At 36.1% G+C, this 14436-nt stretch overlaps 1 protein-coding gene across 11 annotated transcripts in view; it reads left to right on the top strand.

The window, feature by feature from the left end:
* The window catches only part of LOC123865063 (oxysterol-binding protein-related protein 3-like), a 42797-nt gene that overhangs the window by 20566 nt on the left and 7795 nt on the right, over positions 1 to 14436 (top strand). For 4 of the 11 annotated variants that reach the window (XM_045905890.1, XM_045905887.1, XM_045905885.1 and 1 more), the window contains exons 5-15: positions 211 to 431; positions 1232 to 1329; positions 1451 to 4843; positions 6069 to 6158; positions 7675 to 7796; positions 8615 to 8749; positions 9007 to 9088; positions 10184 to 10219; positions 12808 to 12965; positions 13601 to 13697; positions 14265 to 14356. In XM_045905890.1, the coding sequence (XP_045761846.1) occupies positions 211 to 431; positions 1232 to 1329; positions 1451 to 4843; positions 6069 to 6158; positions 7675 to 7796; positions 8615 to 8749; positions 9007 to 9088; positions 10184 to 10219; positions 12808 to 12965; positions 13601 to 13697; positions 14265 to 14356 (4524 nt within the window). The remainder of the gene's footprint in view (positions 1 to 210; positions 432 to 1231; positions 1330 to 1450; positions 4844 to 6068; positions 6159 to 7674; positions 7797 to 8614; positions 8750 to 9006; positions 9089 to 10183; positions 10220 to 12807; positions 12966 to 13600; positions 13698 to 14264; positions 14357 to 14436) is intronic. The other 7 variants (XM_045905894.1, XM_045905886.1, XM_045905891.1 and 4 more) reach the window with 6 other exon arrangements.

Below are 14436 nucleotides of genomic sequence, written 5' to 3'. Positions count from 1 at the left end.
ACATTCTTTTTGTACAGCTAAAAATTATTGTTACCTGTTGATGGTCCATTTAAAACAAAAAATAAATAAAAAATTAAACTGAATCATCATCTGCGTTTTAATAATCATTTTTACTATAGAATTTGTTTTTCCACATGGACAAACCCAAAAAAGGTCAAAATTCTGGCTTAATTCTATTTGTTTCTTAACCTTAAAATTGTATTTCCACAGCGTTTCTTCGTAGTAGACGGCGGTATACTAGTCTACGCTCGCTCCCCCACGGACGTGGCGCGAGGTCGGCTTCACGGCTCCGTGGACGTGGGGCTGTCCGTTATATCAGCGAAGGCGCGACGGCGGCGGATAGACATCGACGCGGACGAGTTTATATACCACTTGAGGGCCAAGACGCCGGACGTCTTCAGGACGTGGCTGAATGTGTTGAAAGCTCATAGGTAAGTGTAACCAATTCTCCTACCATAAAACGTGCTATGGTGATGTTTGAAACGGACGAGCTGTCTTGGGTAAGACGACGTTGGAAAGATATAGACGCGGACGAGTTTTTTTTAATGAAAAAATCTTCTACGCTCGCTCTCCCACGGATGTAGCGCGAGGTCGGCTTCACGGCTCCATGGACGTGGGGCTATCCGTTATATCAGCGAAGGCGAGACGGCGACGGATAGACATTGACGCGGACGAGTTTATATATCACTTGAGAGCTAAGACGCTGGACGTGTTCAAAACTTGGCTGAATGTGTTGAAAGCTCATAGGTGAGTGTAGCTCTTCAACCATAAAAACCGGCCAAGCGAGTATTTTTTTCGACATTTTGCACGATAAATCTAAAAACTATCGTGCATAAAAATAAATAAAAATCTGTTTTAGAATGTACAGGTAAAGCCCTTTCATATGATACCCCACTTGGTATAGTTATCTTACTTTGAAAATTGAAAATACTAATTATTTGTTCATGAACATATTTTATTTTTTGAATGATGTTCCACAAATTCACGGTTTTAGGATTTTTTCCTTCACTTTTGCTATAAGACCTAGCTACCTGCCAAATTTCATGATTCTAGGTCAACGGGAAGTAAAGAAATAGGTTTTCTTGACAGACACGACAGATGGACAGATGGACAGACCGACAGACAAATAGACAGACAACAAAGTGATCCTATAAGGGTTCCGTTTTTCCTTTTGAGCTACGGAACCCTAAAAACAAAATATTATTAAACAGTACTTAATAACTCTTTATAGGTTATACAGACAGCATTTGCTGACGTTTGGTGCCCGAGAATCAGTTCCTAAAATCCATGCCCCACTTGAAGATTTGCCCCCTACGGATACATCGTCACGTAAGTATTGTTATTTAATATTTACAACCTTCTGGATTGTTCCCTGTAATTGTAGTAACCGTAGTTAAAGTTTCCCTTTCTTTACAACCTTATTGCCTAATCCTAATTTCGAATTCCGTAGATACTTCCGATTTAAACAACTTAGAAAGCTCTTTGGAAATCATTCAAAATCCTTGGGAAGTACCAGAGACGCTGGCCTATCCAGTTTTCACTTTTCCTCCTAGGCTGCATGACTTTACTCCCAAATGTAATTATCTTCCCAACATTAATGAAGCACAAACCCCTATAAAAGCTTGGATTTATAATACTAAAGACAATCAACTTATTCCTATGACGTACAACCCTTTTGAAGATCAATATTTTACAAGCGAAACTCACAAAAGTTTGTGCTCAATGAATTATGTCCAAGAAACATACGAAGAAATTGTAACCAAAAATTTTGAAAATAAATCGCTGGACACATCTCGTCGAACTACTGATGCTGAAAAACAAATACATAGCACTGACTTAGAATCCAATTTTAATTTGCCTGATCATAAGTCCTTTTTGTTGAGTGAATATTCTCTAAACTCTCCTGATCGTAAGTTATATTCACTAACTAATGTTAATGAACATACACTTAGAGATATGGAATTTAAAAATATAAAAAATAACAGTATTAACGAGAAAGAATCACAAGTAATTGAAAATACCCAAACAGTTTTATTTTTCTGTCACAAAAATCGAGCAATATGTAATCCAATTATCAGAAAAAGCAAAAAGTCTACTAATCTTGTCAAATACAAGAATTTACTAGATGAACCACCTCTTGATAAGCCATTAAATAAATTTATGATATTGGGAAAGTATAAAGGGCCTAGAGCGATTGACATAGAAAATATAGGTGAATATGAAGCTCCAATAAAACATTTGAACATTCAAGTTAAAGTACACAATACGGAACACAAAGGACTGCAAAATACATTGGCTGCTTCAGAATACGACGCTATTGCAGAAAAACTTATGGTTTCAATTTTTGAAAACTTTAGAAGTAGTAGTGAATTAAATAGAAATGTTACTATAAAGACCTATGTTAACCAAATTGTAAAAGAGCTTTACGATATTAAATTAGAACGCTCAAATGTTCATCCAGTTAAGAATTTATTTAGATGTTTATTAGAGTATTGGTTAAATAATACTTCATCTGCAGACTTCAAGCAAATAAACAAAATGACTAAATCGATAGAAAGACAGTCCAATCATTTTTTTGCCAAAGATGAAACAACGTCTAAGTCCGTGATAGCGAGCGTCACAAAAGCCGTTCAATTTTATGGCATCAGTAACATGAGCAAAGAAAAAGCGAAAAAAAGTGATGATAGAGACATCAAATATAGAGTCAAAAAATATAAACTACCCTACAAAGTAAATAACAGTTTCGAAGTAGAAAGACGCATCCAAGAACTTGAAAGAATTTTGAGAAACACCGTTTATGTGTGTGAAACTGTGCGTAGCACCCACAATAGAGAAGATGACATTAAAATAACTAAAACACTTATTGACAATCTCGATAAACTATCTCATGAAAAAACTGCAGAGCAATCAAATCAAGGAAATCCTTTTCAAAATTCTAATTCCTCTAATGAATTACCAGATATGCAAGAAACAATCGATCATCGCATTAGTGAAACATCTATACCTCCTGATTTTGCTAAAGAATTTTTAGCTGCATATTTAGATCTGCTACATGAGAATGAAAATAATCGTGATAGTGATTCAACTACAGAAGACGTTCAAATAGATAAATGTGGACCCAAAAGTGACGTTCAAGCTGAATCTATACAAAAGAAAGTATCAATTAGCATATCTACAAAAAATGTTATGAATGAAAATATTAAACAAAATACAGAGCAGCTTATTGACCCTGGCCAATTATATTTGAAGAACTTTCTAGATCAAATAACTGCAACTTTTTCTATAGATGGCAAAAATAAAACAATTAATCAAAATCCCGTAAGTAAAAATCCTCATATAGAACTAAATATTGATGACTGCTATGTAACTGATTCTAATAAAATATTTAATTCATATCCAATCGATTCGTATTCTGACATTCAAAATCCTTTCATTGACATTGATAATTACGGAACAAATGGTAAGAGACAACTACATCCATATAAAAGTAGCATAGATAGCTATGATGACAACATTCGCTTTCACCATATCGAGCTGAATCCATCTTTAAGTGATGGTACGTCTAAAGCGTATCGTCCAGATACACCTTTCATAGATACTAAAGCATATCATGCATTTAACGACGATGTAAGTTTTGAGCAAGTAGATCAAAATACAATGCAAAATAACAGTATAATTGTTGATGAAGGTCCTAAATCAGTTTATATTATGTGCTTAAAAAGAGCTGCTCTAACATCTAACTTTGAGTCTAAGAGAAATCATATAAAACGTAATAGAAATACAGCTCATTCACCGGAAGAAGGGCCTAGTTGTTCTTCACCTAGAGAATATCAAGAAGATAGACCCATTTTGGAAAAGATTCCTAAACTGATAGATGAACAATTCATCCTACAACTTTTAGGAAATGTGTGTGCACTGTCTAAAAACTTGCCCACTTTACACAAAGATATCAATAGTTTATATTTAAAATTGTATAGAAAACACGAGAAACTCCTTATGAATTGCAAAAAAGTTCAGGGTGTAGGCCTTTTAGGTAAAATTTATAATGACGACACAAATATGAAGAATACCGAAGACAACGAAACACAATTTGTTGAAAGCATCTGCCCTGTAATGATTGCAAATGCAGTGAACAACACTACTAACACTAGTAGTTATATGATTGAAAAGAATGCCAATGATATAGCTGTAAAGGAATGTGCTGTAACAAATAGACTTTTGGATAAATGCACACAAATTGACTTCAGTCCAAATATTAATGGCACAAAATACACAGTAGATTTACTGAATATGTTTTGTACAAACAGCACTCAAACAGACACATTTTCTAGTCTGTGCAGCGACACATTAATTAAAACAAAAAAAAGGGCAACTTTGAACTGCAAACCTACCAGAGATTGTGCAATAGGCACAGAACCAGCAGTCAAAAGCTTTTTTGACAAAATCAGTTCGAAAAGTTTCCGATTCTGGAATTCAGACATCCAAGACAGAACAAAAAAAATTATAAATTTTGACAAAGAGATTAAAGCTGATCCAATCAATAAAAAAGCTAAAAAGGAAAGGAAACCACCGCCAAAGGTTAGGGAGGAGTTGATCAAAGAAATCACTCTTCTGTCATCATCTTTCAATATGAACACTCAATCTCAGACAGATATAAAACGGCGTTGGTTGAAAGAGAAGACCAGACAAGATTACAATGTATATCAATTCTTCATGGGTCAGAACTATTACAAACCTAAAAGATCTTATTCAATGCAAAACGCTACATCTTCTCTTAAGCTAGAAGACAGTGACGATCTTAAAACTATATTCAGATGTTCCAGCGAACCTTCCTATTGTTCCGGTTAGTTTATCCTCTTCCTTAACTTGTAAGACCGAGTATTGAAACGCGATAAGTTTAATAATCTTCAATAAGCGTTTCAATATTTGGGATCTGTATATAAAGCATGTCTTACAGGTAACCAACGTTCTAAACTGATTTATATGTGTGTGGTTTTTTCTTGACCATTAGCATGTTTATTAAAGAATATATTGAACTGACTAGTTTGCTAGACAATCCCCCTGTATTTAGACTAAAATTTAGATGTCTTTCTAGTAGAATCTTCTGGTACCCTTGTAAAATTTTCAAGTGTCATGGTTGATAGAGATTATTCTGTTTTCAGTTTCAAAATTTTATCAGTATTTTGAATGTAACACTATAAAGTCGTATATACTTCGAGAAAAACTGCGAAATTTTAAAAAAAATCTGTATTTAACACTTTTATCCTCTTATCAATCATGGTATCTTCTATTACTTCATGCACAATTTTTCTTCCCTGGTGAAATCGAGAAATAAGGACTACAAATATTAGTAAAACCTCATTAAATACCAAAATGTTAAATCTGGTATTTATGAAATTGTAGTTGTTCTATTTCATGATAACCGTTCAGCCTTGGTTGTAGTAGTGAGTGTACCGATAAGCGTTAACGCATTTGTGTGAGTAACGTAAACCACGTCGCGGGCGAGTCTAAATGCCACGCACACTATAACAATGTGTACGTGTTCACTCACACAAACATAACAAGCGGTCTTAGTGAAATAGAGCAAAGCTATACTCTATCCGCGGACTGAAGCTAGTATAGCGCTCTCTCTGTAACGTAAACCCATACAAATGATAGAGGCAAAAATCTCAGTGGGCGTTCAGACCATTTTGAGACACCAACCAATAACAAACAAATTAAAAAAAAAACATTCAAATTTCAATTCGAAAATGTTTCCAAAAAACATTTGAAATTGAATTAGAAAATAGTTTGGTTTGTTATTGGTTGGTTCATAATTCAATTCGAAAATGTTTAAAAAAACATTCTAAATTCAATTGGAAAACATAGTTTGGTTTGTGATTGATTGGTGATTCAAATGATTAGCACCCACTGAGATTTTTGGTTCTATCATTTGTATGGGAATACATAACAAAGAGAACGCTATACGAACTTATTTGTGCGGATAGAGTATATACCTAGCAACAGAAAGATCCATTGAACCAAAAGTCAGTCCTTATTTGTCAACACCTACCTATTGTACCCTATAGGGCTCATAAGCCCCGCGTCGCCGCTGCGCGGGCCGCAGGCGGGATTCGTATCTGGTACGCCGGGAGGACGACTAGCCGGATGGAGTATAGGTATTTCTTTTTTTTTTTTGTACCAAAAACTAATGAAAGATAAAAAACAGGCGGGGAAGCACTTGTCACTATGAGAGATCTCTACAGTGACCTGTGGCAGTGAGAGACATTGTTAAATAAGAAGCATTTTAATCATTAGCCTGGGATTTCGCCCGCGTGGGATTAGTATTTTAACAATCCCGTAGGAACTTTGGTTTTCAGGAATAAAAGTAGTCTATATCACTCTTCGAGTCTTTAAGGCTGAAATCTATAAAGCGCACTTTGACTTTGCTCTGACTTAAGATTGAGTTAAAACGAGACAGATTTATGTGAGAGATATAGCTCTGTCTCGTTTTAACTCTGTCTTAAGTCTAAGCAAAGGCAGAGCGCGCTCTATAGATCTCACCCTAACTATAGCCATCCAAAAAATCACGTCGATCCGTTGGAGCGTGATTGTATTTCTAATATGGATAGGTAGTCATTTGTTCAGCAAGAGATAATGCACACAATGCAAGAATTACAATGCACAGAGAAAAAATATTTAGTGTACCCAATCACTGGCAAACCGGAATGCACTTATGTATTATGCATGTGTTTGGTTTTTAATGTCTGATCCGCATCTTGGTGAATTTGTTATGTTTTTCTTAATGCTACTGCCTATACCTTATGAATTTCCCATACTTTATAAAGAATGCTCGCGTCTTAGGTTAATTTCTGACTCTTACGACATTTCGATCTATCTCCGGTTCAGAAAGCAGATTCTACTGTTCCTATTTTTTTGTTGGAAAAATTGTATTTCTCCTGACACACATTTTTAACCCCTGACCCAAAAAGAGGGGTGTTATAAGTTTGACGTGTGTATCTGTGTATTTGTCTGTGGCATTATTTTTTTTTTTTGTTTGAAAGGTGGCTTGATCGAGAGTGTTCTGAGCTATAATCCAAGAAAATCGGTTCAGCCGTTTGAAAGTTATCAGCTCTTTTCTAGTTACTGTAACCTTCACTTGTCGGGGGTGTTATAAATTTTTAATTTACACTTGTCATTTTTGTGCCCGCGACGGGCGTGCACATTATGTTAACGAAATGAAATAGTACATAACATTGGCAACGCCTACAAATGATCTGACTAGATTTAAAAAATTTTGCTACTTTTGTGCTAGTCATAATATTTTAATAGCTCTCCTGTAAAACTGACAATTTATTAAAAGAATGCTCCTGAAAAAAGCCTTTTATACAATCGGAGATTATGTAAACGACAAAAAGCGTGAATTTGACTCGCTTCAGCATAGCGCGGGGCTGCAATTGCTTATTCAATATGGCATAATTTTTAAATATGAAAAGAGTTTCTTGCTGGTTCTTCTCGGTAGGAACGGCATTGCGAACCAGTGGTAAATTATTCCGACGATTCTAAAGCACTTGTAAAAGTTTACTTGAGTAAAAATTTACTCTATTCTATACAATTTGTGTAGGTAGTGCAATTGCAAGCTAAGCCATCGATATATGAATTGACAGCTCTTATGATATATTCTGTGTACGACAGAATCTGGCGGGCCTCTGGACAGCGTGTCGCGCGAGCTGGGGCAAGCGCAGCTGTCTCTGCAGCAACTGCAGGGGTATCTTGACGCATTGGAGCTGCATCAGCAGACGCACCATGATACTGACGTAAGTATCACATTGGGCATTTTGACCATTACTTTGGCGCTGTGATCCTTTAAGGGGGAGGTCCAATTTGGTAATCATAATTTCTAAATTGGCTCAGATATGGTCTGGGCGAGACTTTCGGCTTGCCAGCGAAGCAGTATTATCGAACTAAGTAACTTTTCGATATAAACAACCCCTTGAGTTCATGTCATCGAAAGTTCACATGCATATGCAGCAAGCTGACTCTTACGCCTATATGCTTTAGAGATATGGGCTTAGAAAAAAAACGGCCATGTCCCTTCCAGGCTGTCCTGCTTCTCTTTTAGAGTGCATCTTTATTGTAAGATGGGCTAATTTGTCATTGAAAAAAAAATGTACGTTTTTGATGACGTCTCTTCTCTGCCCTATAGTTATTGAAGTTTAGGCCTGGTCTTAAAAGTCTACATTTTGGAATAAAATACGTACAGGATATTTTCAATCACACATAATATTATCTAGATAAAATATTATTATAGCTATTTTTAATATTGCTTACAGATGAATAAAATAGCTAAAGTTGAAGTTGATGCGTTATAACATTTATTTCTTTCAAAACAACGAAGATGGCTCGGTATTTCTGGTAATAATCTTGTTACGGTTATTAGTATTTAGAAACTGTTAACTGATGTCACTTTTGCGTAGAAAATGTTAACAGTAAAAGTTTTAGAAATAGTTTTTTAACCTCGTTATTTTTTGGGGGAGGTTTGGTCAAAAATTACTGAAGAAAATATAGTACAAATTATAATGTTTTTTGTTTAGAATTAACGTGTTAAGTAGTTCTTACATATTTTTCTACACAGGTATCACTGGAAGGTGCGTCTCCAAACGTCAAGAAAGATCGCCGCAAGTTCGGCCTGCGCAAGAAGAAGTCCAGCAACAAATGTGCTTCCGCAGAACTGGCGCCGCCTCACATGGACCCTTCCAACTCTCATATGGTAAGAATATTTCCACACAATTATCGATTAAACTAAAAAAGCACGCCAAATCATTGTGACGTCACATGCCAGTATTTCATAGAAGCTCGCGTACTAAGCGCGTGTTTTGACGTTTTATAAAAGATACTAGTTTTTGAGGATTACCGACCTCGTTCACTTCACTTTAGAAATACTCGTCTTCATCTCGTCCTTCAGTATAACTTGTGCGTAAATTGCTCTATTTCAGGCCTGGACAGTAATGTACTATTTCGTTTCAGGCTCTCTCCGCTCTAACAGCACCACCGTCCCCAGGGGGCGGGGCCTCATCTATCCCCGCCTCCGCAGCCTCGCTCCCTATTGGTAAGTTTAATTCTACCTCTTTTACACATCTTGCCTTCCTTGTCTATATTCCTTATAGATGCTAGTGTTGCCTGCTCATATTCTACTTTTAGTACACAATATTGACTTACGCATTTGTTTCTAGTTTAAAAGGACCCGAATTGAGAATACAATGCACTACGTAGATATAACTACAACGAATGTTCAAATCTATTTACAAGAATAATATTGTCCAAGTTAATAATTTGTATATTTAAAATAATGTTAAATTATTGTTACTTTTATATTATTTTGTTGAAATAATATTCTTTGATAACTAAAGAGCTTTTTAATTTGAGTGGATATCTTTTAAACGATATGTCTACTCAAGGATTCTACGAGATCGGTAAGTCGGCCATTTTGATTTCATGTCATCACAAAATGGCGACTATTGCACGAAAAGCTATGCAGTTCTGTCGTGCTAACGGCTTTTAACAAACAGATAACCTGTCATGCAACTAAAATTAAGTGAACTATGATATGTAATAGACATAGTAGTATCGGCCATTCTGATTTAATGTCATAACACAAAATGGCTTCGAAAGATTGCACGAAAAGCTATGAAATCAAATCGTGCCCAACTGCTGATTTACCATATCATGTAACTATAGTTAAGTTAATTACATTAGTGTATGTTGGCGGCCATTTTGATTTCATTTAATCATACAAAATGGTGTCGAATCATACACGAATAGCTATGCCAATCAGTCAAGGCTTAAGCGGCAGATTTTTGACGTGACAACGTCTTATAATTCGATAGAGCCGGCTGCACGCACGAAAAAACATGACTCATGCGGCGTTACCTCGCTCTGAGGTAACGCCGCATGAGTCGTTCCATGTAAGGCTTGAAGTGCAAGCGAGAGCGCAGAACGAGTGACAAAGAAGCACAATCGGCCTTTGTTGTCACGTTCAACTATCGTCAGTAAACCGACTTTACAGACAACCAATTTTTTTTAAAAAAACAATAGAAATTGGATTACATAATAATTGCTAGTTTATTAGCAGTCATTTGGGAAAAAAAAGTAAGTAGGTTATTCGCAATTTTCTAACAAGCTTTTTTTCTTTTTAACTTTCCAGTGTTTCTATCCAACTTTCTGGCCTCCACTTTAGTTCGTAAGACTTTATTTTTATTTTATTTCAGTTTGTTTCTTGAATTTTTTCCTTTCTTCATACCCTTCCTACATTTTGTGCGGTCACTTAGAAGGTGCATGCAAAAATATAGCATTGCATTTTACATTAGTAGGTATCTAATGCATTCAACGGATACTACTATTTTTAGCCTTTGGCCTTTCTGCATTATCTGAACTAGATCGAGACAAGAAAATTTAAAAAAATTAACGTTTTCTGATCTTGAAAAGCAGATTTTAATTAAATTGGGACAGAATATTCCTATATTTGACCTAAAAAAATTATACTCGACAGCTGTGTTTTGGCTTCTGTAATCTGGATACTTCAATGAAAACTTGCTTAAGGCAAAAAATACTGAAACTTGCCTGTCTGCCTGTTTTTTGACATTTTTTTTTTTAATTATATAGACTGGCGCTTGGCTGCAATCAGACCTGCTAGCAAGTTATGATGCAGCCTAAGATGGAGCGCGCTTGCCTAGAAGTTGCCTATTCACTCTTGACTTGGCTTGTTTTGTTGACTTGACTTGACTTTGTTGCCTGTTTTGTGACACCTGTATGGAAAATCTCAATTATCGTAACTCAGTATCGCTAAAAACTGAGATCTAATGTTTGCTTGCAAGTGTCAAAACAGTTATATAGGGCTTTGCACAAGCACATTTACACTGATTTAGTTAAATTTTGTAATGCTGTCGCTTTTTTTCACGAGCTTAATGCGTTTGCCAAAAAAGAGACAGCATTAAAAAAACTATATCTTGTTCACGGTTTCGAGCTAAGAGGGATGTAAGCGACCGCACGTCGCTTATAGATACACAAAATTTTCCAAAGCAATTTGCACTTTAACGTGCATAATATTATATTATGTGATAATATGACCTTGTCATAGTTATCATAAACTTTCCAGGTTATCTTAGATAAGGCGAATCTGTTGATTATCTCATAGAACCATTGTCTCGTGAGATTCCAAACAATAGTCCGTGATAAATAATATGTGGAGCACGATTCGGTATAGAAGACGGTCATACGAAATAAAGAAGCAATTCAATAAAATCCTTTACATTTTATAGGGACTTTATCACAAAAAAAAAGTGCCAGTGATTGTAGGTTCCGATAGCAGTGAAAATTTAAAACTATGAAATAAGTGTTTTTTTTTTGCATCAAATTAACAAATTGTAGTACTTATCAAATATTGAAATTTCATAATGTTTGTAAAATAAAACCATGGATTAGTTTAGTTTCCACATCTATCGACACTATTCATTAGCATGTCTCTGATGTGACCATGAAGTTTTTAAGTATCCCACAACGCGCCTAAAGTTTTGCTTTCAAAGTTATCGCTCACAAGTATGTCTTATTCCAATTCAGAGCCTCGATAGCTCAACGGTTGAGGAGCGGACTGAATTCCGAAAGGTCGGCGGTTTAAACCCCACCCGTTGCGTTATTGTCGTACCCACTCCTGGCACAAGCTTTACGCTTAATTGGAGGGGAAAGGGGAGTGTTAGTTATGATTAGAATGGCTAATATTCTTTGTTAAAAAAAAAAAAAATTATATATCACTACATTTAGTATAAACAACAATCAATATTAATCCTAAAATGTCTTGTGACAGTGGCGGATTTCTTGTGCCTATCGGAAGAATACTGTGTTTTTACATGTTGAGAATATTGAGGGAATGTCAGGAGCAATCTAAAAGTGAGTTTTCTGAAAAATTGACTATTTGGTACGGACTTTAGGTACATTTAAATTTTTGTACTCATAAAAGAAAAGTTTTGTACCCGTCAAGACATATTCACCGTAATATAACTATATAGTCTAACCTTCCAACGCATGTAGTCCAAGGAATTATTGTAAATATAGATTGCATGTTGCATTATAGATATCGTTCTTGTTAAATGAGTCTGTAGCGTAATCCTTTTCTTATTGTTATTTTTCCCTGTGAATAAGGGTAAGATTATTTGGACTCCTTCAATTTATTTTAGTTTTCATCATACTCTTAGTATTGATTAACAATTTGAAGTGTATAAATCATAGATCTATGATGTACTTTTTATTACAATAAAGTGTAAATTGCAGTTATTGAGTATTCCCACAATCAACCAAAAGTATCTGAGAACCAGTACCTGATAATGGAAAACCACAACCCTTAGACCCATTACGCACGTCCGACTGGTTGCCTGGCAACTCAGTCAACGTATTTTCATAAAAAAAGATGGGTCACCAAAACCTAAAGAATACTTCCCGTTGAACTATTATCTTAAAAGGTACGAAGTGAGATTTCGTGGCATAAGTAAAGGGGTTTGGAAATATTACGCAAAAATGTATCCATGCCGTATTGAAAGTAATATTTCATTTCTGTCACACAAGCGTTTAGTAGTATTGCTTGTGTATTAAGTCAATGATTACAATACCAGATGATATTTCACTAGTTATTAAGTCTTTTTCAACCTGGTTGCCTGATAGGAGTCTATAAGGCCGCCAATTGTACTTAAAGTTTTTTTTTTTTGTATCCTTTATCCTGCCTTTATCTTTTGGTATACACTAAAACATATTTCATTAATTCAAGATAATTGTTTCTAGCATGTGCAGCGACCAGACCTCAATCGTTGCCGGGCGCGGAAGCCCTCAATGCGCCCGCCAGCCTTTGTAGCCTGACTCCCGACCAACAGCTGAGGGAAGACTTCACAGTGCTCGCTAAAGACCTGGTCTGCAGTCTCAAGAATGTTGTGGCCACACTGGTAAGCAATACATGAACTGGTAAGAAAATCGTGATGATTTTGCAAATCAGAATTCAAAATTCATAATAAAATCCCACAGTCAATTTTAGACTTGCCTTTACAAAAGTTTAAAAAATCTATTAAAAGTATGCTCCTGGAAAAACCATATTATACAGTAGAAGATTATGTAAATGATAAAAAAGCATGAATTTGACTCGCTCCAGCAATGCGCGGGTCTGCAATTGCTTGTATAGTATGGCATATTATTGTAAATTGAACAGTTGAAAAGAGCAACCGCCGAGTTTCTTATTGGTTCTTCTCGGTAAGAACAGCATTCCGAACCAGTGGTAAATTATTTTGACGATTAAAAATTCTAAAATATTTTTATTCAATTAATCTTTTACAAGTACTTTTGAATAGTCAAGACTCAAGAGCATCTACCACTGGGTCGGTATGCCTTCACCACCGAGAAGAACCACCAAGAAACTCGGCAATAAATTAAATATCCAATAAGATTTTCGAAGCTTTTGTTTTTCAGATTTTTCGGTTCAAACAACTATCGGTTGGTTACTGATCTACCAATAATCTGATTTGTCTACTAAACAAATCTCTGGTCGGCTTTAGTGGATATCGAGGCTTAAGGTAGTATTTTGCAGGTGCGGGAACGCGGGCGGGCGCGGGCGGAGTCGGAAGGCACTCCACTGCTGACCGCGCTACGCACAGATCTCTCTTCCGCGTTACAGCAGAACTCCGGTGAGCAACTTACGTTACTTTGGTATTCTATGCAAGACTAGCTTATACAGTGAGTTTTTAGGGTTCCGTACCTCAAAAGGTAAAACGGAACCCTTATAGGATCACTTTGTTGTCTGTCTGTCTGTTTCTGTCTGTCTGTCTGTCTGTCCGTCGTGTCTGTCAAAAAAACCTATAGGGTACTTCCCGTTGACCTAGAATCATGAAATTTGGCAGGTAGGTAGGTCTTACAGCACAAATAAAGGAATAAATCCGAAAACCGTGAATTTGTGATTACATCATTAAAAAAAATTAAAATGTGTTTCAATTTTTAAAGTAAGACAACTATACCAAGTGGGGTATCATATGAAAGGGCTTTACTTGTACAGAATCTAAAACAGATTTTCATTTATTTTCATGCATAATAGTTTTTGATTTATCGTGCAAAATGTCGGGAATACCCGAGTACGGAAGCCTCGGTGCGCGAGTCTGACTCGCACTTGGCCGGCTTTTCATATAATAATCATTTAGTAGTATTCTTGTCATAAGTCTCGTTAGTCCCTAAATAAATATGTCAATAACAAGTGTTAGTGTGTCACGCAGAGTTGCGCTCGCGCCTCACGCGCATCCACGACGCGTCCGACCTCGCAGAGCTCTCCTCCATGGGGCATAACTCGCCACCGGTAAGTATACATTATCATCATCATTATCATCAGCCTGTGGACGTCCACTGTTGGACATAGGCCTTCCCTATAGAGCGCCA

Source organism: Maniola jurtina, chromosome 5 (assembly GCF_905333055.1).
Source record: "Maniola jurtina chromosome 5, ilManJurt1.1, whole genome shotgun sequence".
In the NCBI taxonomy this organism is placed as follows: Eukaryota; Metazoa; Arthropoda; class Insecta; order Lepidoptera; family Nymphalidae; genus Maniola; species Maniola jurtina.
Note: the sequence above shows the minus strand (reverse complement) of the source record. Positions and strands in the feature narration are given on the sequence as shown.